The sequence below is a fragment of the Symphodus melops genome (assembly GCF_947650265.1).
Source record: "Symphodus melops genome assembly, chromosome: 5".
NCBI classification, from domain to species: Eukaryota; Metazoa; Chordata; class Actinopteri; order Labriformes; family Labridae; genus Symphodus; species Symphodus melops.
Window position 1 is genome coordinate 2,058,653 of NC_136695.1, and position 23,727 is coordinate 2,082,379.

The 23,727-nt window shown below is 48.3% G+C and overlaps 1 protein-coding gene across 1 annotated transcript in view; it reads left to right on the plus strand.

Moving 5' to 3' along the window:
• The window catches only part of LOC306824070 (atrial natriuretic peptide receptor 1-like), a 69,767-nt gene that overhangs the window by 17,007 nt on the left and 29,033 nt on the right, over positions 1 to 23,727 (plus strand). Inside the window, exons 3-5 of the mRNA XM_079344029.1 lie at positions 10,107 to 10,294; positions 13,132 to 13,245; positions 19,465 to 19,600. Of these exons, the coding sequence (XP_079200155.1) occupies positions 10,107 to 10,294; positions 13,132 to 13,245; positions 19,465 to 19,600 (438 nt within the window). The remainder of the gene's footprint in view (positions 1 to 10,106; positions 10,295 to 13,131; positions 13,246 to 19,464; positions 19,601 to 23,727) is intronic.

The window sequence follows — 23,727 nt, forward strand, 5'->3', positions numbered from 1 at the left end:
ACGATTTAAAGTAGATGCTTCGTTACCTTCTCACTGCGTCTGGTTGCTAACGGAGCTCTCTCCACCTTTTTGATCTTTAAGGATGAGATTCCTTCACGAGAACATAAAACACACTCTTCTGTCGTCATGGCAGCCAAACCCCGCAGTCAATCATCCTGAACAGATCTACCCACAGGTCCGTGCTTCAGCCTTCTTTTCCGACTCCTCGCCGTTGTTCCCGTCCATCTGGCAGTGGTTAAAGATTAATAATCTGGAGTCTCCGAGCAGAGGAGCGGGGAGGTTTTCTCCTGGCACCGAGTCAAGAAGGCTGCAGTCAGAGCACTGACGCTGAACCTGCACTTCTTCTTTACACTGTGTGATATACGACTGGTTGCTTCTTGTTCCAGAAGCTTCCGTCCTTCGCCCTCTTACACATAACAAATGCAGATCCAGCTGCAAATCAATTCAACAATAAAAGGAAGTCTGTAACGCTCCTCATGGTCGCTGTGCTCGCGTTTTGCTTGCAGCATTCAGGTGACTTTTCCTGCTTGTTGTGACACCGTGGTAGGCCAGTGTTCCCAGCTCAAGTCTTCTCTTTAACGGCTGTGGTGAAGTGAAGAGCGGCGTTCACTGAGGAATATCAGAAATATCTGAATCCCAAAATGAAGAATTGATTGCCGACCTGATGAATGAATATCAGAGTATTGGGGTTCATCCCGAATGACAACAAGCATCCTCACTCTGCAGCGTGTCGAGAAGTGACTCACGTACATGTTGCAGAGTGACCATCTCGTCTTCATTAAAGATCTTTGATAACGACGTTAGAGGGATCAACACAAAGCTTTAAATTTATATGTATGAACAGAATGAACAAAGGAGTTTTTCCTCCCCAGTATCAACGTTCAGTGCGGCTCTCGTTTTGACCATTCTGAATCCAAAAACGTCCAGAACAGATTTTTTTTAATGGACTTAAATGGAGTAAATTTTCTTCAGCAGCCAGTTTGAACTCTGAAAACCTGCCGCTGGTTTTTTTCTTGTTGGTCTCTGTGTGCTGAGCCGAGCTGGTCGTGTGACCTTTTGATTTCAATGAGACCAGAGGCTGTGGATCTGCAGATGTGATGATTTGTTGTATCATGATCTTCTTTCAGTGGACCCCCACCCCCCACCCCCCGCCCCCCCAGACTCCGTCAGTCCCCCCCCCCCCCCCGGCGGAGAACAGACTGTTCTCCCTGTGAGGGGACGGATTGACCAACCTGCAACACAATCCTCCTCATCTGCTTCTCTTTATGCTCCGCTCCCCCCCCCCCCCCCCCCCCCCCCCCCCCCCCCCCCCCCCCCCCCCCCCGGGGCCTTTACAACATCCTGCACAGCGCCCAGAGAGGGGGTTGCTATAGTAACCATAGGATTTCCATACTGCGACTGTGCAGTTGTTGTAGGATTAGGAGGGAAATATTAACGGTGACCTCTCGCTCTTTTCTATCGCAGACGTGATGAAACATGATGGCGGAGTTCATGTTTCATAACACGACCAAATAAAGAAGAAGAATGTTGAATTATCTGAAACGTCGGCCATGTTGAGTCTGTGTGAACTATTTGAACCACTGCAGCAGGTTAAATGACCATTTCAGGGCAGGACCAAATTAATAAGGTTTTTTGTTTTTTAACTGAAAGTTGAAAACAGTTTGACTTTCGATGCAGACCTGGAGATGGTTTTAACGTGAGTCCTGCAGGTCACAGAGCGAAGTCCAGCTAAAAGAATTTAGGTTACAATTAAATTTATTTTTTCTTTTATGTGAAGCAGTCAGTCATTAAAAATATATATTTTTTTTTAATTAAAAAATTAATTAATTAAAAAATTACATTAAAAAAAATGTAGCTGAAAAAAATGTGTTTAAAAAAATTTAAAGTATAAAAAAATATATATATATTATTTTTAATTAAAATAAGAATAAAAAAAATTTTCGATTTAAAAATTGGAATTCAAAATCAGATGGCACAGATTTACTTCCATAGAGCTGGAGCTGAACTTCCTTCATTCAGATCACTCTCGGACCAATCAACAGAGTGCGCGTGTCCTCGGGATTCCTCCGGCACATGGGGACACCTGATCATACGTGATGAACACATGAGGCATATTCAAACCACATCACTCTTCTGACGGGCCGTGCAGGACGGCTGACTCTGCTCCGGGTGACTCGCAGCGTTCCCTCTCTGCTTTAATGAAGACAAACAGCGGGATGAGGATGGCGAGGTGTTTATGGCTCAGCTGGCCGTATCTCTCCATCGTGCTGATTGGATGGAATAAAGGAAGAGGATGAAGAGTGGAAGTGAATGACTGTGGACTTAATGAAGAAGCTGACAGCCTCCCTCCCTCTCTCACAAAGAAGCGTCTAATTACAGACGCTCAGAGACGACTTGATGTGCTAATGAAAGAGGATCTGACTTCAGCGCTCATTAGTCAGGTGTTCTCGAAGGTTACAAAGAAACACAAACTTCACTCAAACTCTGACAGAGACGAGAGAGAGAGAGACCAGGAGGACGTATCAGAGATGGATGGTCATGGTGCTGCGTGTCTTTGAAACAGAGTTGATGCTGATAGAGGGACGTTTTTTGTTGTTGAGTTTTTCTACAATTTTTTGGTATAAAAATCATGAAATGAGTCCGTTTTTTGGCGGCGAGGATTTCTGTTTTGGTATCGAAAAAGGATCTTGTTTGAGTTTTCTGTAATCATATCAAACTTTATCTAGACTGCATCTATATTTAAAACCAAGTCTTGGTCCCCTCCCGTCCTCTGGAAGCAGGCAGACTGTGAGCCGGAGGCAGGAAGACGCAGTGTGACAGATCTTATATTTACTTGTGATCTCTATCTGGCTCTCTGTTTTCTGAGCGCTAATGGCTCGGGTCCAGCTGTGTCAGCAGGCGAGCATCATGGCCACATCCTGTTTGGTAAACAGCTCATTAGAAAGTGCGTCCGCTCTGCAGAGAGAAAACCTGCGAAAACAAGGAGGTGACGGCGGCGTGCGCCTCCTGCACTCGTGTCAAACGATTAAAACAAGAGACAGACTGTTTGCGTGTCGGTAAATGTTGTTTGTTTCGTGAAACGACCTTGAAGCGATGAAGAAAGAAGACGCTGACAGCAGCCGGGTCTGAACTCACTTAAAGCCGCTCAGGGCGATCGGGGGGAAGAGAGAGAGAAATCCCTGTTCGTGTCGCTTAGCAACCAGCTGCACCTGAACAAGCTAACTTAATGTCACTCATTGTAAAGACAATTAAAAGTTTCAAGGCGGCGTTTGTTCGGTGAAACGTCGTTTAATCGACTGTCACAGTACGTCAAGTGGAAGAGCAACAACCAATCAGGGGACACGCTGGGAAGTAAAGGACCCAATGCATCCGCCGTTAGCCGAGGGAAGTACGACGCTCGAAGTTTTTATCTACGACATCAAACGAATCCCACTCCTTAGTTTTTAGTAATTTCCCAATTATATGTGAATTGTTTTAATTTAATATGAATTCACTTTGTTCCCCGCTCGGCTCAGAGTCGAGTCTCCGATCACCTCAGAGAGAATCAGCCTTTAAAGGAGGCAGCCCCTGTGCGTGCGAGCTTCAGGATTGGTGGATGTGTTTGCTGTTCACCTGGTCACGCGGCCTCCAGGTGGAGTCAGTCTTCAGACATCTTTAGGTGTGCAGGGTGAACGCACTCTCACTCAGCCAGCCTTTAATCTGCTGCTCGTTCAGCTGAGAGGGGAGGCGATCTATCCGAGAATCAATCCTCCTCAGCCGGAGACTTTAAATCAACGTAAAGAGCAGAGAGCTGAATGTTCCAGATGTGAGCTCAGCTTTTATATCAAACACCGAAACCGCACAAACACACAAGTCAACTTTATTTAAACAGCACATGGATGACAAACATGAAGTGAACACAAAGAAGAGAGTCGAAGGTGGACTGAAAATATTTTCTGTACTTTTATTTTGAAATTGACCGGATGCTGCGTTTGTCTGACTTCCTGTCTGGGTCGATCTTAATAATTTTAAGTATTAATTGATTAATCACCTGCTAAAATGTTTTCACCGACAAGCCATTCGCTCATTTTTTTAAATGTTTTTTATTTATTTTTGAATCTTTCTTGCAGAGACAGGAGAGCAGGTTCGAGGCCTGTAGCCTCCGTACATGTGGACACCTGCACTAACCACTGTGCCACCAGCGCCCCTGACGCACATATGACAGCAGTCACATGTAATACCATTTTATACCACAGGGGGCGTCCGGTACGGAGAGCGAGGCGTGGACGTCCTCGTCTTTAAAAACAAACACGACTCGGTCCACGCGTGGCGCCGAGTAGAGGACGTGTTGACGTGTTCGTTGGTGCTTTGAAGACGAAATTCAGTTTCACTCAGTCAGCCGTGTTCGTCTACAAACGGCCTCGACCGCCTGATCGGCGTTGTTTTGCTGGCAGCTCATTGGTTATAAATGGATAATTGATGGTTGGGGCGGGCGGGTTGGTGGATCTCTTCTGTCCAGCGTGACGGGCGCCTGCAGCACGCTCGCACACTGAGCTCGCAGCGTTGTGGAGACGGAGCGGCGTGCTGCAGAGTGACTCCGGCACACGGCGAGGAAACATGAAATACTCCAGCCTGATGTCAAGACGAGTCCGCTGCTGTGTCAGGACGACTGGAGCTGCAGGTCAGAGTGCAGCCTGGACCCTGAAACCAGGAAGAGCCCGCCCGCCCCCTGACCTCGGCACACTTCCTCGCTCACAGATGTTCGGAGATGAAAGGAGGGCAGCTTCCACTTTTCCACTGCGAGCGGCGAGCAGATAAAAGAGCCTTTGTCTTCCTCTTCACGGCGGCCTGAGGGAGGTTTCTCCTCCTGAACTCGACTCCTTTCATTAAGCCTCCGATCGGACTGATTAGTCATCCAGCGCGTCATTTTAAAAAATCAAAGATGCAAGCCTCCGCACGGCCGCCGTCTTTCACTGGAGGAGAGAAGAAGAAGCTCGTGCAGGAAATGAGATGACAGCAAAGTTATAATCCTCTTAGATCAGTGTCGCTCGTTTCCTCACAGCCAGAAGATTTAACACAAAGAATGATGACATCACGTGACCACTGTCTTCTGATTAACACTCTTACGATATGAGCTCTTTAAACTTCCGTACGATTCAGATTAATAATCAAATAACTGCCTGTTGAAAGACCAAAACGTTTCACTTTGAGTCCCAGGAGTTCACAAATGGTTTCACATCTTCAGAGTCGTTTTTTCGAAGAGCGTGTTGAGCAAAGTGTTGCACAACCAAGAGGGAAAAAAAATAAAACTGAGATAAATCCCCAAAACAGACCGAGAGCATCCACAAACACATTTATTTCAAAAAAATAAAATAAAACAAACAAGAACCGAGAATAAAAACAGAACATTCATAACAAACAAAGAAATCAATCAACCAGAGACCAGACTCTCTCTCTCCTGTGTGAATGTGTGTGTGAGTCCTGACTGTCTCCAGTGAGGGAGAAGCTGGAGTCCTGCTGGCTGTGTTGTTGTCAGAGCTGTTTACATGGCTCCTCCCCTTGTGTATAAAAGCTGTTTGAGTCAAGAAGAAGAAGAACATACTCACTGATAGATCACTCTGTGTCAGTTTACATGAAGCTACCAGCTAACTACAGAGCGCTAACATTAGCATGCTAACACAATGACGCAGGACACAGGTGATTGAAGCTACCAGCTAACTAAAGAACGCTAACATTAACATGCTAACACAACGACACAGGACACAGGTGATTGAAGCTACCAGCTAACTAAAGAGCGCTAACATTAGCATGCTAACACAACAACGCAGGACACAGGTGATCGAAGCTACCAGCTAACTAAAGAGCGCTAACATTAGCATGCTAACACAACGACGCAGGACACAGGTGATTGAAGCTACCAGCTAACTAAAGAACGCTAACATTAACATGCTAACACAACGACACCGGACACAGGTGATTGAAGCTACCAGCTAACTAAAGAGCGCTAACATTAGCATGCTAACACAACAACGCAGGACACAGGTGATCGAAGCTACCAGCTAACTAAAGAGCGCTAACATTAGCATGCTAACAACAATGCAGGACACAGGTGATTGAAGCTACCAGCTAACTGAAGAGCGCTAACATTAGCATGCTAACACTATAACACAGGACACAGGTGATTGAAGCTACAGCTCAGGATGATTTTGTCAGCCGCTTGCACTTAATGGTGTTTAATTACGGTGTGTTCTTATCGATAACTCGTGTGACTGTGAGTGGAGGGGGGTTGGAGGCGTGTCTCTGGAGGAGAGCGGAGGCTTCAGTATGGAGGAGGCGTGGCCTAACAGCAGCTTGTTTTGGTTTCATGCTGGAGCTCCACCTACTGGATCAGAAAGTCACTCATTTTTCCTGATTTGGGGTTTTCCAGGAAGAGTCGTGTTAGCCTCCAGGTATAGAAATCCTGAGTTCCTGATTTTAGGTCATTTCTTGTTTTCTTTTATCTAAAACTGCAGATGACTTCTTGCCCACTTTCTTAATCGCACAAGTCTGCATGTTCTCCCCGTGCATGGCGTGGCTTCTCTCCGGCTTCCTCCCACGGTCCAAACACATGCTGGTTAGCTTACCTGCTGAGTCTACATGAAACCTGTAGGTGTGAGTGTGTCTCTGTATGTCAGCCCTGTGATTGACAGGTGAACAGTCCGAGGTCCCGCCTCTCTCTCTCTCTCTCTGCTCCCGGTCCTCGATAATGGATGTAGGCTCACTGCTGAGTCACCACAGGAGACGCTCTCTTTCTGAAACAGACAAATACTAAGAGACTAATTATAATGTCATGAGCTCTGGTGTGGACAGGGACCTGGTGTGTGTGTGTGTGTGTGTGTGTGTGTGTGTGTGTGTGTGTGTGTGTGTGTGTGTGTGTGTGTGTGTGTGTGTGTGTGTGTGTGTGTGTGTGTGTGTGTGTGTGTGTGTGACAAGAGACAAACTTTCAGCAGAAAGAATGAAAAAAGTTTGCAAAAAAAAAGAATCTGATTTGAGGAAACATGCAGAGTATTTTTAGATCTGTGTTTGCAGGTAGAGGACACACACACAAACACACACGCTACACGGACGGCGTCTAAAGTGCGGTTTCAGTTTCAGCAGACTGTGATGTCGTTCTGGCGTCGGTCGGCAGGGAGAGACTCCTCCGCTACGTGTCAATCAGGAGAAAGCTTTTAGCTTGGCGAGGTCTCTGTGGTTTCACTTCCTGCTCATTAAAACCTGAAACAATGGGGGGGGGGGGCGAGGAATGTCATCTCGTCTCTGGAGACTTCCTGTAGCTACGACACACACACACACACACACACACACACACACACACACACACTCTGATTGAGGAGGAAGTAGAGGAACAAACTTGGACTCTCAGCGTCCGTGACATAAAGATGGACGCCGGTGAAACGTTGATCTGTTAAAGGAGTAATCCGTAGTAATTAATAAAGGACTACATCTTTGTTCTTACATTGTTTGTAAGATTAGAGTTTTAACTGGACGATGTCTTGTAGTCATCATCCTGAAAGACGAGGCGTGATTATCGTTGCCGTGGAAACACTGGATGTCACGTTAAAGACATCGTAAATGTATCAGCTTGTCGTTGAACGTTTCCTTCCACCAGGTCGTCTTGAGTGAGGTCGTTTTTATCGGAGGTGTGGGGAGCAGACGAGCGAGCTCAACCATGAGTCCCCCGCCAGCCTCCACGCCAATCAATCAATCAATCAATCAATCAATCAATCAACCAATCGATCAACCAACCAACCTTAAATCAATTATCAATTAAATTATTTATTAAATTTAATAAAAAAAAATGAAATTATCAATTAAGTCAAAAAGATTAAATCAATCTTAAAAGCATCCAATCAATCAATCAATCTTTATTTGTATTAGTTCAGTATCATCGTTTTGTTATTGATTTGATGCAGAGCCCCCTGGTGGCGACGAACGACACGCCACATTACATCTGTCAAATGAAGACGTGTTTCAGCCTCAGAATCAGAAATAAACAAAAATATTCTTTTTTTTAAACTGCAGGAGAAAGTTTCTGTCAGAGTGAAACTTAAACAGGGAGATAAAAGTCCTCCTGCCGTCTTCTCTCCCCGAGGAGTCGGATCGATCCTGTTTGATATAGAATCACATCGACCTGTCTGAGTCCGCTGCACAGGACGAGCCGCAGGGACGCCTGAGGATTTATGGATTTTCATCTGTGAGGGACAGAAATAAGCATCGGAGGCTTTCAGAGGAGGAACAGCGAGACGACGTTCCTCTGAGTCAGCGATCAGGAGGAGCCGCGGGCGGCCCGGCTCGCTCATCCATCTCTGTTTGCTCCTCTGATCTTAAAAGCATCCGAGTGTGTTCACATCGTTCAGAGCCAGGCTGCGTCCTCCTCACGCTCAGGTGCACTTCCTCTTATTGTCCACTAGAGGCTGGCTGCAGAAGTCTGAAACTCTGTTCCATGTGTTGCTGCTGGTTCTGTCCAGGACACTCTTGAGTTTCTCTTCCTGGTTAAATAAAGGTTTAATTAAAAAAAAAAAAGTCACATTCACACTGTTCAAAACAAAGCAAACAATCAAGCAATCAATATGTTTTTGATCCTGGACAGGAGGACGTCAATCGAAGAGAGGAACGTGTGCAGAGACGTCCAGAGGAGAGCGCGTGTGTCCACACACACACAGATGTTCTGGTGTCGCTTTGAGCCATGCTCAGTCTGTGCACGTCTCTCCAGGTCGCGTCAGCTGGTCTGCTGAGAGCCTCCCATTGGTCAGATAGTTCTTATGCCGCCTCGCTGTCGTCGCTCAGCGTTCCTTGTGTGCACAGGAAGGGCAGCGAGATCCCTCCGAGCCGAACCGAGGCAGAGTGGTCCTGACTGAACGTGTTGTTATACAAATGAGTCCACGACTTGGTGGCGTCTAACACCTGTGTGTCCTCTGACACACCCGTGTGTCCTCTGACATGCCTGTGTGTCCTCTGACACGCCCTTGTGTCCTCTGACACGCCCGTGTGTCCTCTGACACGCCCGTGTGTCCTCTGACATGCCTGTGTGTCCTCTGACACGCTCTTGTGTCCTCTGACACACCCGTGTGTCCTCTGACACGCCCGTGTGTCCTCTGACACACCCGTGTGTCCTCTAACACGCCCGTGTGTCCTCTGACACACCCGTGTGTCCTCTGACATGCCTGTGTGTCCTCTGACGCGCCTGTGTGTCCTCTGACACACCCTTGTGTCCTCTGACACGCCCGTGTGTCCTCTGACACGCCTGTGTGTCCTCTGACACGCCTGTCTGTCAGAGGACACACCGCGCCCCTTCACTCTGTGAGTCAGATTCTGCTCGCAAACATGAGGCGTCTCGTGCTTTTATTTTGAAGGCGAACTCCTGGATGTGTGGATGAGGAGTGGTGTCATGTCAGCAGGTAATCCGAGCTGTGGTAAGAAGGTGATCAGAGCGGCGTGCTGCGTCGCTCGCGGGCAGATCGGACGCTCCCACAGAAGAGTGTTTAAACACGTGAAGTCTCAGACTCTAATCAGCTGTTTGACCTCTGACCCCGGCTCTTCTTCTTCAGGGTTGGATGTCGGGTCTCGACTGCGATCGCAGCTTAACGAAGGAAGTTTTTTTTAAATGAAAGAGTCCGTCCGTTTCTCCTGACTGAATCGTTTCACTTTTATTTTAACGAGCAGAGTAACAACCCTGCTGTTCAGGGTCAGAGAGAGAGAGAGAGGGGCGAGAGACAGAGAGACAGAGAGAGAGGGGTGAGAGACAGAGAGAGAGAGAGAGGGAGAGAGACAGAGAGAGAGAGAGAGAGAGAGAGAGAGAGACAGAGAGAGGGAGAGACATCCATCAGTGTTTTTCATTTTCAGCCTGAAGAAAAGAAGCCTTATTGATATCTGGGCTCCAGACGCCATATTGAGCTCCACTGATATTTCTGATTATTGATAGCTGCCGTGTCCACGCGGCTTCAACATGTTCACGAGTTAGAAAAAAGATTCTTTCTGTTCAAGTTTTGTAAAGTTGGACTTCCTTTGGCTGCAGAATGGGAAGACGCAGGTTGCAGTGATTTCTGGGAAATGCAGTCGATCTGACTTTATTCTGTTTTTTTCCTCAGTGATGTTTGTGTGCTGCTCGCCCGACGTCTTCAGGAAGCTGATGGTTGAGTTTCGGCGTGCGGATCTCCCCCACGAGCAGTACGTCTTCTTCTACATCGACGTGTTCGGAGACAGTCTGAACTCCAAACACAGGCAGCCGTGGGCGCGCGGAGACGAGGACGACGCCATCGCCAGGGAGGCCTTCCAGGTAAACGTCTCCGAGGACAGAAAGTCCTCCTCCAACCTCAGAACTCTCTGGAGGATTTCCTGCTGCAGTCGGACACGCTGCTGTGTGCCCGACTGGTGTGAAGTCCCACACACACACACACACACACACACACACCTGCAGGTATGCGTGGCGGCTCGGCAGGCGAGAGGTTAAACACTCACAGGCTGAACATCCGAGCGTTTGACGTCAGAGGGGAAATGAGAGTCTGATTTCCCTCTCAAGTGCTGCATCTCTCGTCTCCACCATCATCTCCTTCATGCTTTATCCCTCCACACACACACACACACACACACACACACACACACACACACACACACACACTTGATATCTTTTCTTTGATCTTTTGATTAAATCTAAATTCATGAAACATCATTCACATTCTGAACCTGAGTGTGAGAAGAATCCCGACTCCGAGTCAGTGACGCTCATCATCTCGGAGTGTTCTCCTTGGTTTTACGTGTGAGGCGACACAAAGCTGTCGTAAAGACATCTGCAGACATCCTCTATAGCCCCGCCCCCTCCTCTGCAGGCATCCTCCATAGCCCCGCCCCCTCCTCTGCAGGCATCCTCCATAGCCCCGCCCCCTACTCTCTGCACACATCCTCCATAGCCCCGCCCCCTCCTCTCTACAGACATCCTCCATTCCATAGCCCCGCCCCCTCCTATGCAGGCATCCTCCATAGCCCCGCCCCCTCCTCTCTGCACACATCCTCTATAGCCCCGCCCCCTCCTCTCTGCACACATCCTCTATAGCCCCGCCCCCTCCTCTCTGCACACATCCTCTATAGCCCCGCCCCCTACTCTCTGCACACATCCTCCACAGCCCCGCCCCCTCCTCTCTGCACACATCCTCTATAGCCCCGCCCCCTCCTCTCTGCACACATCCTCTATAGCCCCGCCCCCTACTCTCTGCACACATCCTCCACAGCCCCGCCCCCTCCTCTCTGCACACATCCTCTACAGCCCCGCCTCCTCCTCTCTGCACACATCCTCTACAGCCCCGCCCCCTACTCTCTGCACACATCCTCCATAGCCCCGCCCCCTCCTCTCTGCAGACATCCTCCATAGCCCCGCCGACTCCTCTCTGCAGACATCCTCTATAGCCCCGCCCCCTCCTCTCTGCAGACATCCTCTATAGCCCCGCCCCCTCCTCTCTGCAGACATCCTCCATAGCCCCGCCGACTCCTCTCTGCAGACATCCTCTATAGCCCCGCCGACTCCTCTCTGCAGACATCCTCCATAGCCCCGCCCCCTCCTCTCTGCAGACATCCTCCATAGCCCCGCCCCCTCCTCTCTGCAGACATCCTCTATAGCCCCGCCCCCTCCTCTCTGCAGACATCCTCTATAGCCCCGCCCCCTCCTCTCTGCAGACATCCTCCATAGCCCCGCCCCCTCCTCTCTGCAGACATCCTCTATTGCTCCGCCCCCTCCTCTCTGCAGAACCTCCCGCCTTCAACTCTCTGCACTGCTTTTAACATATCACTTTAAACATTTACATATTTAGTTGTCATTTGCATGTGCACCTCTTCATGCACTTATTAACTGTATTTGGACTGGTTGAGCGCCCCCTGGTGGCAGAATCTGCATCCTGTGCCTTTAACCACTAGAGGAAGCTTCCTGTAGTCTTTGAGGAGAGTGATGCTTTAATAATCTTTAATAATCTCTGCAGGGATTCTTTCACATGCTGAAGCTCGGAGCGCTCTGTCCCGTAGGAAAGTCGAGGAACGTCCGCTCAGCCCGCACGACCACAGCTGATCACTTCCATGTGTTCAGACAGGAAGTGATCAGCTGTGCGTCTTGTCTCAGAGGAAGTGGTTTCATGCAGATGGACGATCAAACTGTGTGAATCTGAGAGTAACGTGGGAAATGAACAGGAGCTCAGCCTGAAAGGAAACCGGAGGGTCGCCGGTTCAAGTCCCGGTGCGGACCAAAAGATATGGAAGCTGGAGAGTTGCCAGTACTGCTGAGGTGATCTTGAGCAAGGCATCAAACCTCCAATTGTTTTGCTGTAGCCCCTCTGTGACATCACTCACGGGTCGTGTGTGTGCGTGAAGCACGTTTTAATCAAATACTTTTATTCTTTACATTTCTGACCTGAATCTTTTCAAACTAATAAAATGCAGCAGACGTGGAAGGTTTCATTTCAGCGTGCGTAGTGAAATCCTGCCGCTAACGGAGAGAGCGTGGCGTCGGCCTGCAGAGCGTGGCGTCGGAGCACAGCCCGTCTCTGTGACCTGCACGACTGCACACGCTGAAAACAAAAGACAACAGAGCAGCGGCGCTCCAATTACATCTGAGTGTTTACAGAGACAACAGGTGGAGCGGCGTGCGGCCCGCTCTCTCACGGGAAAGGAATTCACTCGGTCTGATGGAGACGCAGCGAACACGACGGCGAGGCGAAGAGTCGAGTCGCTGTCTGTGTTCACTCTGATATCTTCGAGTGTTTTCAGTTGGCCGACGGTGTAAATGAATAATTCTGCAGATTTGAGATTTAAATGTAATCACTGACATCGCCACACGCCAGTCCTCGGCGCCGGATCGGATGAGGACTTGCAGATGTTCTTCCACAGTGACACGTGAAGGCGAGATCTCACAGGGACAAAGAACACCTGAAGGCTCGGCCTCGTTTCTTCTCGCCTGCTGCGATAATCTCACAGGAAGATATCGAGTGAGCAACCTTTTGTCTGGACATGTTTACACAGAGCGTCCACTTCCTGTTTCCACTGTGACCCAATCACAGGACAGTCTGCTTCCCCCGTCCACGGAGAACAACGTGCCGCCGTGTTTTTATTAAATATGACCTTCCTGTGTTTCAGAGCGTGAAGATCCTGACCTACAGGGAGCCTCAGAACGGCGAGTACCGAGAGTTTGTGAGAAACCTGAAGACGGACGCACACGCCATGTTCAACTACACCGTGGAGGACTCGCTGGTGAGCAACGTGTGTGTGTGTGTGTGTGTGTGTGTGTGTGTGTGTGTCATACGTTGAAGCACGCCATGATCTGAACTCTGTCCACGCCATCTGTGAGATTAGAATGAACACGCCCCTTTCTGAAAGAACCAATCACGTCAGTTCATTTCTAGTTTGATGTTTGTCCCTCCGGGTTACGACCACAACCTTCCCGGTGTGACGGTCCAAGCGAGGGACACGCCCCCTGATCATGTTTCATGGATACTTTATGGTCTCGCCCTGTCTCGGTCTTGACTCGGTCTCGCCCTGTCTCGGTCTTGACTCGATCTCGGTCTTGACTCGGTCTCGGTCTTGACTCAGTCTCACCCTGTCTCAGTCTTGACTCGGTCTAGGTCTTGACTCGGTCTCGGTCTTGACTCGGTCTCGGTCTTGACTCGGTCTCGCCCTGTCTCGGTCTTGACTCGGTCTCGCCCTGTCTCGGTCTTGACTCGGTCTCGGTTTTGACTCGGTCTCGGTCTTGACTCGGTCTCACCCTGTCTCAGTCTTGACTCGGTCTCGGAGCACCCTGTCTTGGTCTTGACTCGGTCTCGGTCTCACCCTGTCTCAGTCTTGACTCGGTCTTGGAGCACCCTGGTCTCAGGTACGTCCTGGTATCTCTTCGTGTGGTCTTGACTACACCACGAGAATCCGGGTTCACAGTCCAGTCCTGATAAACATCATAATGAAAACATCAGCGCTGATGGGACAGATATGAACCAATCAGATGAGAGGAAATGAGAATATTAAAATAATGACTTCAAAGAATTAACAACGTTCAGATTCGAATCACACAAATATTAAACCATCAGAGCTGCAGCTCATTTAGTCTGCTGATGTTATCCTGCTGCTCACACACACACACACACACACACACACACCCTGAGGTGGAAGACCTGCCGTCCTTCAGAAGACTCAGGAATGGATGAGATTTCTCTCAGTCATGATCTCTGTTTTATATCCAATAATCACTTCCATTAAAATCCCTCGTCTCTCGCTCCGGGACGACACGCTGGATTGAACTCGCAGATTATCCGACACCCTTCACACGCGCACCCCGCCGTGACTAACGCTGGGCGGTGAAATTGGCTAAATTGGATTTTGTGTTTCTTTAACGCAGCATGCAGAAGAAACATCATGTTGGATTTTAATTGAGGAAGGTGTCAGTGAACCTTCTAGAACAACACAGCCAGCCATGTCTCGCACCCTTCTTCTAAATCTACAGCCAGCAGCTGTTCAAGCCGGTTTCTCCTCATCACGTCTGAGATCTCACACACGCAGAGTCTCATCTTCACTGCGAAAAAGAAAACAACATTTTAAAACCTATTTTTAATAACACGATAGGAAACATCCGTTTGGAGTTTCAGTTTGTTTCCAATCACCAACACGCGAACATGACACGCACGTCACAAGTATTTAAAGTTAGAGAGGAAAACCTCTTCACAAGTCTCCACAAGTGGAAACACATTTTTTTTTGCTCTAAACACATTTTGCTATTTAAAATAGCCTTTTTTAAAAGCACTAAACACAATCTGACAAGTCACAACACAGCCAATCAAAATGACTTCAGCTAATAGGCCAATAAATGTGCCATCTGGACAAACACTTCAAGGCTTAATGTTCTCACTTCAATCAGGGAGTCAGCGCGATAATTAAAAAAAAAAAAAAAAAAACACAGGTCAGCACCTTTTATTTATTTAAAAAAAATAAACTCACAAGTGTCTCTTTTAAAAAAAAAAAAAAAATACAAAAAAAAAATATATATATTTATTTTAATTTAAAAAAAATTAAATACATTTTTTTTTTTTTTTTCAGCACATTTTTTCAGTAATCTTTTTGTCAGGTGACAGGTTTTTTTTTTTTTTTTGGTGAGCATGTTTTTGTTCACTCCAGTGTAAATATATCTGCTGTGCAAACGTTTCACTGCACGTTTGTGTATCTGTAAATATTTCTGAGCATCTGATGAATCAGAATCAACTCACAGAAACTCGGCTGTGAAAACGAAAAGCTCCAACCAGACGAGTTTTTTATTTATTTATTTATTATAAAAACCATGGTGAAAGTGTTTCAGGTCCTTTAAATCAAAGCCGCTCGTGAGTTCAAAGGTCACGTGAACCTTTAAATCAAAGACGCTCGTGAGTTCAAAGGTCACGTGAACCTTTAAATCAAAGCCGCTCGTGAGTTCAAAGGTCACGTGAACCTTTAAATCAAAGACACTTGTGAGTTCAAAGGTCACGAGAACCTTTAAATCAAAGCCGCTCGTGAGTTCAAAGGTCACGTGAACCTTTAAATCAAAGACGCTCGTGAGTTCAAAGGTCACGAGAACCTTTAATTCAAAGACGCTCGTGAGTTCAAAGGTCACGAGAACCGTTAAATCAAAGCCGCTCGTGAGTTCAAAGGTCACGTGAACCTTTAAATCAAAGACGCTCGTGAGTTCAAAGGTCACGTGAACCTTTAAATCAAAGACTTGTGAGTTCAAAGGTCACGTGAACCTTTAATTCAAAGACGCTCGTGAGTTCAAAGGTCACGTGAACCTTTAAATCAAAGCCGCTCGTGAGTTCAAAGGTCACGTGAACCTTTAATTCAAAGACGCTCGTGAGTTCAAAGGTCACGTGAACCTTTAATTCAAAGACGCTCGTGAGTTCAAAGGTCACGTGAACCTTTAATTCAAAGACGCTCGTGAGTTCAAAGGTCACGTGAACCTTTAAATCAAAGACGCTCGTGAGTTCAAAGGTCACGAGAACCTTTAATTCAAAGCCGCTCGTGAGTTCAAAGGTCACGTGAACCTTTAAATCAAAGACGCTCGTGAGTTCAAAGGTCACGTGAACCTTTAAATCAAAGACGCTCGTGAGTTCAAAGGTCACGTGAACCTTTAAATCAAAGACACTCGTGAGTTCAAAGGTCACGTGAACCTTTAAATCAAAGACTTGTGAGTTCAAAGGTCACGTGAACCTTTAATTCAAAGACGCTCGTGAGTTCAAAGGTCACGTGAACCTTTAAATCAAAGACGCTCGTGAGTTCAAAGGTCACGTGAACCTTTAAATCAAAGACGCTCGTGAGTTCAAAGGTCACGAGAACCGTTAAATCAAAGACGCTCGTGAGTTCAAAGGTCACGTGAACCTTTAAATCAAAGACGCTCGTGAGTTCAAAGGTCACGAGAACCTTTAATTCAAAGACACTCGTGAGTTCAAAGGTCACGAGAACCGTTAAATCAAAGCCGCTCGTGAGTTCAAAGGTCACGTGAACCTTTAAATCAAAGACGCTCGTGAGTTCAAAGGTCACGAGAACCGTTAAATCAAAGACGCTCGTGAGTTCAAAGGTCACGTGAACCTTTAAATCAAAGACGCTCGTGAGTTCAAAGGTCACGTGAACCTTTAATTCAAAGACGCTCGTGAGTTCAAAGGTCACGTGAACCTTTAAATCAAAGACGCTCGTGAGTTCAAAGGTCACGTGAACCTTTAAATCAAAGACGCTCGTGAGTTCAAAGGTCACGTGAACCTTTAAATCAAAGACGCTCGTGAGTTCAAAGGTCACGAGAACCGTTAAATCAAAGACGCTCGTGAGTTCAAAGGTCACGTGAACCTTTAAATCAAAGACGCTCGTGAGTTCAAAGGTCACGAGAACCTTTAATTCAAAGACGCTCGTGAGTTCAAAGGTCACGAGAACCGTTAAATCAAAGCCGGTCGTGAGTTCAAAGGTCACGTGAACCTTTAAATCAAAGACGCTCGTGAGTTCAAAGGTCACGTGAACCTTTAAATCAAAGACGCTCGTGAGTTCAAAGGTCACGAGAACCGTTAAATCAAAGCCGCTCGTGAGTTCAAAGGTCACATGAACCTTTAAATCAAAGACTTGTGAGTTCAAAGGTCACGTGAACCTTTAATTCAAAGACGCTCGTGAGTTCAAAGGTCACGTGAACCTTTAAATCAAAGACGCTCGTGAGTTCAAAGGTCACGTGAACCTTTAAATCAAAGACGCTCGTGAGTTCAAAGGTCACGAGAACCGTTAAATCAAAGACGCTCGTGAGTTCAAAGGTCACGTGAACCTTTAAATCAAAGACGCTCGTGAGTTCAAAGGTCACGAGAACCTTTAATTCAAAGACACTCGTGAGTTCAAAGGTCACGAGAACCGTTAAATCAAAGCCGCTCGTGAGTTCAAAGGTCACGTGAACCTTTAAATCAAAGACGCTCGTGAGTTCAAAGGTCACGAGAACCGTTAAATCAAAGACGCTCGTGAGTTCAAAGGTCACGTGAACCTTTAAATCAAAGACGCTCGTGAGTTCAAAGGTCACGTGAACCTTTAATTCAAAGACGCTCGTGAGTTCAAAGGTCACGTGAACCTTTAAATCAAAGACGCTCGTGAGTTCAAAGGTCACGTGAACCTTTAAATCAAAGACGCTCGTGAGTTCAAAGGTCACGTGAACCTTTAAATCAAAGACGCTCGTGAGTTCAAAGGTCACGAGAACCGTTAAATCAAAGACGCTCGTGAGTTCAAAGGTCACGTGAACCTTTAAATCAAAGACGCTCGTGAGTTCAAAGGTCACGAGAACCTTTAATTCAAAGACGCTCGTGAGTTCAAAGGTCACGAGAACCGTTAAATCAAAGCCGGTCGTGAGTTCAAAGGTCACGTGAACCTTTAAATCAAAGACGCTCGTGAGTTCAAAGGTCACGTGAACCTTTAAATCAAAGACGCTCAGAACCGTTAAATCAAAGCCGCTCGTGAGTTCAAAGGTCACATGAACCTTTAAATCAAAGACGCTCGTGAGTTCAAAGGTCACGTGAACCTTTAAATCAAAGACGCTCGTGAGTTGAAAGGTCACGTGAACCTTTAAATCAAAGACTTGTGAGTTCAAAGGTCACGTGAACCTTTAATTCAAAGACGCTCGTGAGTTCAAAGGTCATGTGAACCTTTAAATCAAAGACGCTCGTGAGTTCAAAGGTCACGTGAACCTTTAAATCAAAGACACTCGTGAGTTCTAAGGTCACGTGAACCTTTAAATCAAAGACACTCGTGAGTTCAAAGGTCACACGTGATGCTACTTTAGCCGTGTTCTTCTTGTTGGAATCTTCTGGACTGAACGATATCTTGAACTGATCATCGCTCAGTCTGAGTCAGGCTGTCATCCAATTTGGCCCTTATCAGACACCGTATGTGTATCTGCTAAATGTGCAGCTAATCAGGAGCTTCTGGTTCATCAGCAGACATCTGAGGGGGAGCTAATCAAGTTAACACACACACACACACACACACGCACACGCACACGCACACACACACACACACACACACACACACACGTCTGTATCTGCTGACCTGTCTCTCTCCTCTCATCGCAGCAGCTTTAAGTTAAAATATGACTGAAGATTTGTAGTTTTTTTTAAAAGCTTCGTCACTTTTTGATGACATCACACTAACAGAGCGTGTCTCCTTTACAACACGTCCTGTTATAAAGTGTAAAGGTCACACTGCTGCCCCCTCATTGGCTGTGACCACGCGGAGCGCCGCACACAACCAGCTTGATTTCTTTTCTTTCTCGTCCTGATTTATAAATTCCTCGTTATCGGCTGCAGGCCGTCAGAGGTCGATTCTAAGCTCCGCCTTCGTCCTGCTTCATCAGCCGCTTATTGTCATTTAAAAGTAAGCCGTCTGCACAGGTCACCGGGAACGTCTGACCTCGCCGAGGCGTCGAGAGGAAAGTCGACGGCTGGAAGAAGCAGCTGCAGCTTTCTGTTGAATAATTGGATCAGATGCAATTTGAGGTTTAACCTTCGACATCCTCCAAACAAATATCTCCACGCTTCGTTAATGACAGATTTATAACTCCGAACAGAATCCAGAATCCAAAAGTCCGTTTAAAAAAAAAAAAGATGTGGGGACGATTTCTGGAAGGATCCAGATCGTCAGAAAGTTTAAGAAGCGCTCCTCTGGTCGAGTCACTTTAGACGGAGCAGATTCCTCGAGCTCTCAAACCGAGAAGCGATTCTCTTAAAGTGTAAAGTCCTGCAGCTGTTATCAGAGAGGATTATGGGTAATCAAATGTTGATTTGACCCTCAGTGAAGGCGGGATGGTTCTTCCGTCTCCGTGAGTCGCAGCGTTATGAGGAACAGTCCGTGACAGTCAGAGTCTGATTCAGAGTTCCCATGATGCTTTGCTCTGACGTGTAAAAGTCCAGATCAGAGAGACGACATGTCCGCGTCTTCTTCTCGCAGATGAACATCATCGCCGGAGGTTTCTACGACGGTTTGATGCTCTACACGCACGCTCTGAACGAAACCATGGCGCTGTCCGGCGGCCGGCCTCCGGGGAAGGTCGTCACCAAGAGGATGTGGAATCGAACCTTCCACGGTGAGTGAACCTCCAACTTTTCTCTCGTCTTGTAAATTAAAAAAAGCTTTGGAGATTTCTTGGCTCGCTGCGGCTCGGCTCATAAAACCAGAGATTGGACTCCTGACCCTCAGCTGTGGTCATGAGCGGCTGGCTCCTCCCAACACAGGAATGGGAGGAGCCAATCACAATGGGCAGAACTGCGTTTAAAAAAAAAAAGATAATTTGGGCAGATATGTTTTGTTTTTTTCTCGGCTGCACAAACAAACAAACATGAAAATGAAAGATACGACAAAGGAGACGGCAGACTTTGAACCGTCTCGCTTGATGAATTAGAAGTCTGAAGAAGCTTCTCGGAGAATTGTGGCCCACTCGAATGAAATGGCGTGTGACACGGAGGTCAGACTCGTGAGGAGACGGCGCTCAGGTTAATAAAGGCGAGGACCCCTGGTGCTCTGTGTTTATCCTGCAGAGCAGCACTTATCTTCAGGATCTTCACATCTGTAGATCGTTTGCTCTGGTCTGGAACTCTGCGTTTCTCTCTGCATAATTAGCTCTGTGTTCACACATCCTTCCAACCTGTTAGGTCACATGATCAGCTCACAGCAGGAGAAGAAAAGGAAACAGAATGTAGAGACGGTAGAGGTGGCGTGCAGACAGTCTGTAGAGGTGGCGTGCAGACAGTCTGTAGAGACGGTAGAGGTGGCGTGCAGACAGTCTGTAGAGACGGTAGAGGTGGCGTGCAGACAGTCTGTAGAGACGGTAGAGGTGGCGTGCAGACAGTCTGTAGAGACGGTAGAGGTGGCGTGCAGACAGTCTGTAGAGGTGGCGTGCAGACAGTCTGTAGAGGTGGCGTGCAGACAGTCTGTAGAGGTGGCGTGCAGACAGTCTGTAGAGGTGGCGTGCAGACAGTCGGTAGAGGTGGCGTGCAGACAGTCGGTAGAGGTGGCGTGCAGACAGTCTGTAGAGACGGCGTGCAGACAGTCTGTAGAGGTGGCGTGCAGACAGTCTGTAGAGGTGGCGTGCAGACAGTCTGCAGAGGTGGCGTGCAGACAGTCGGTAGAGGTGGCGTGCAGACAGTCTGCAGAGGTGGCGTGCAGACAGTCTGTAGAGACGGCGTGCAGACAGTCGGTAGAGGTGGCGTGCAGACAGTCTGTAGAGATGGCGTGCAGACAGTCTGTAGAGGTGGCGTGCAGACAGTCTGTAGAGGTGGCGTGCAGACAGTCTGTAGAGGTGGCGTGCAGACAGTCTGTAGAGGTGGCGTGCAGACAGTCTGCAGAGGTGGCGTGCAGACAGTCTGTAGAGACGGCGTGCAGACAGTCGGTAGAGGTGGCGTGCAGACAGTCTGTAGAGGTGGCGTGCAGACAGTCTGTAGAGGTGGCGTGCAGACAGTCGGTAGAGGTGGTAGAGGTGGCGTGCAGACAGTCGGTAGAGGTGGCGTGCAGACAGTCGGTAGAGGTGGTAGAGGTGGCGTGCAGACAGTCGGTAGAGGTGGCGTGCAGACAGTCTGTAGAGGTGGCGTGCAGACAGTCGGTAGAGGTGGCGTGCAGACGCTGTGTGAGTCGAAGCAGCTTTTACTTCCTGCTGATCTGACAGGAGAACATTCTGCGTGGAGAGCGAGCGCTGATAAACTGTGCGAGGAGGGAACCGCTGCACGATGAGTCAAGACATCCAAGGTCCAGATTAATCAGCGACCTCGGAGTCGACACGGAGACAACACTTACGTAAACATCTTTTATTCCACACGCCTCCTCAGAGGCCACAGATCAACGTCGGCTCAAACTGTGAAATCGTCTCCGCTGGTCAGGACGCTGATTGTTTCTGCTGATTCATGATCTCTTCTCCTCCTCCGTGATTTCACCATCAGCTCTGACTGCTTCAGCTTTTATTTCCTCCAAGACGAGAAGAAGAATGTTCTCCTCCCTCTCCGCTCCGAGGATCCATCTCCAGTCAGCAGTTTGATTCTGAAGATTCTGTCCTCGGAGCTTCCTGTTAGATGAGCATGAGTTACTTTGATCCAGTTTTTAAGATTTAGATTTTTGTAGGCGGAGACTAGATCTTGTTGATGTCGATGTGGTGCAGCTCACCTGCTCCTCTCACGGCCCTGATGTGTCCTCAGAAGACGCTGCAGAGACACTCGAGCTGTTCAGAACATGGAGACAGGAAGGACTCATAAAAATAGATGAGCTGGATTGTTTTCCTCCCGTCTGTGAAATCTCCTTTACAGGCAGCAGCAGAGACGTGTTCATCATCTGCAGCGTCTCATTGGACAGGAGCCTCCAACGCGTCCCGTTCACAGGCGTGTCACAGTGAAGAGGTCTCTGTGCAGGCCTCACCTCCGACTATGACCTCTGACCTCCGACTCTGACCTCTGACCTCGGAGGAGGGAGAGGAGGAGGGAGGGAGAGGAGGGGGAGGAAGAGGGAGAGGAGGAAGAGGGAGAGGAGGAGAGGAGGAAGAGGGAGAGGAGGAGAGGAGGAAGAGGGAGAGGCGGAAGAGGAGGAGGGAGAGGAAGAGGGAGAGGAGGAGGAGGGAGAGGAAGAGGGAGAGGAGGAGGGGGAGGAGGAAGAGGGAGGGGGAGGAGGAAGAGTAGGAGGGGGAGGAGGAGGGAGAGGAGGAGGGGGAGGAGGAGGGGGGAGAGGTGGAGGAGGGGGAGGAAGAGTAGGAGGAGGAAGAGTAGGAGGAAGAGGAGGGAGAGGAGGAGGGGGAGGAGGGAGAGGGGGCGGAGGAGGGGGGAGAGGTGGAGGAGGAAGAGGAGGAGGAAGAGGAGGGAGAGGAGACATGATGCAGGATTATGATGTCATCACACCTCAGGCCTGACTAACTGAAGGTGTGTGTGTGTCGTACACACTTTAACAGCAGCAGTGTGTGTGTGTGTGTGTGTGTGTGTGTGTGTGTGTGTGTGTGTGTGTGTGTGTGTGTGTGTGTGTGTGTGTGTGTGTGTGTGTTTAACACGTACTGTCCCTTTAATGACTCCCACAGAGGCTTCAACGCCGTGGAACGCATCGTGACCGTCACACGGCTTCAAGCTGTCTCCTCACACGGTTATTTAAACGTTTGTTTTTAACAACCGCACACTTGCAGGCAGACTCCTCCTCCAGGAGGTTGCTGGTTTGAATCCCTGCTTTGAATGGATCCGTTCATGCCGAGCTCTATTTTAAAACTCGCATGTGGCGTTACGACGCTGGAGGCTCAAACTAAACAAGGGCGAAGTTTCAGATCACGATGTAAAACGTACGCTGGAGTAATCCCAGGATGAGTCTGCAGGGGGCGCTAAACGACCAATCACGACACAGCGCACCGATCACGCCACAGTGCACCGATCACGCCACAGCGCCCCGATCACGCCACAGCGCACCGATCACGCCACAGCGCCCCGATATGAAACCAAGAATTTCACAGAATGACTTCGAGGCCTCTACGTAAGCCGATGAATCCTCGTACAGAGACTTCCTTCTCCCAGACCTCGGAGCAGCCCGGCAGCCCTGCAGCGTTCTGCCCACTGAAGGGAGAGCTGACCAATCAGAAGAGAGCGGGCACGTGGGGGAAGAGACGGGAGCTGATGCTACAGGAGCTGTTTGAGCTGCAGATCATGCACAGCTCCTCTTCCTCCTCTTCCTCACAGTGTCACGCTTCTCCTGCAGGTCGTTGTCAAACTTCCCGACTCGATAGAAAATGTCGTCTCCGAGTCTCCGTGGAAACGTTGTGGACTCGATGATTCAAATGTTGAAACGTTGAGCCTGGACTTTAAATCAGGCGGTGCAGAGTCCTCTCAGAGGGAGATGTTATTTTAGTGTTTAGAAATTCAAACGTGTGTGTTGTGCATGGCAGGAGTCGACTCTGCGGCCTCATCTGGCTTCCATTAAGCGCTCATGTCCAAACTCTAACATCTCTCAGTCAGAGTTACTGGAACCCCGGACGACGAGGGACTTCGAGTTGGTCTCTCTCCGGCTGTTTCAGCTCATCTGTCAGATCTGGCGCAGACTGCTGCTCTCATGCATCACATTTCTTTCTCCTCACACAGATTGAAGTGATGCACGTGGTGAGCTGAAGCTTTTCTATGTTCTCCTGCAGCCTGGATCATTATTCCTCTCTGAGCGTGAGCTGCACTTAGTGAGATATTTCTGCCAACCTGGACTCGTAGATAT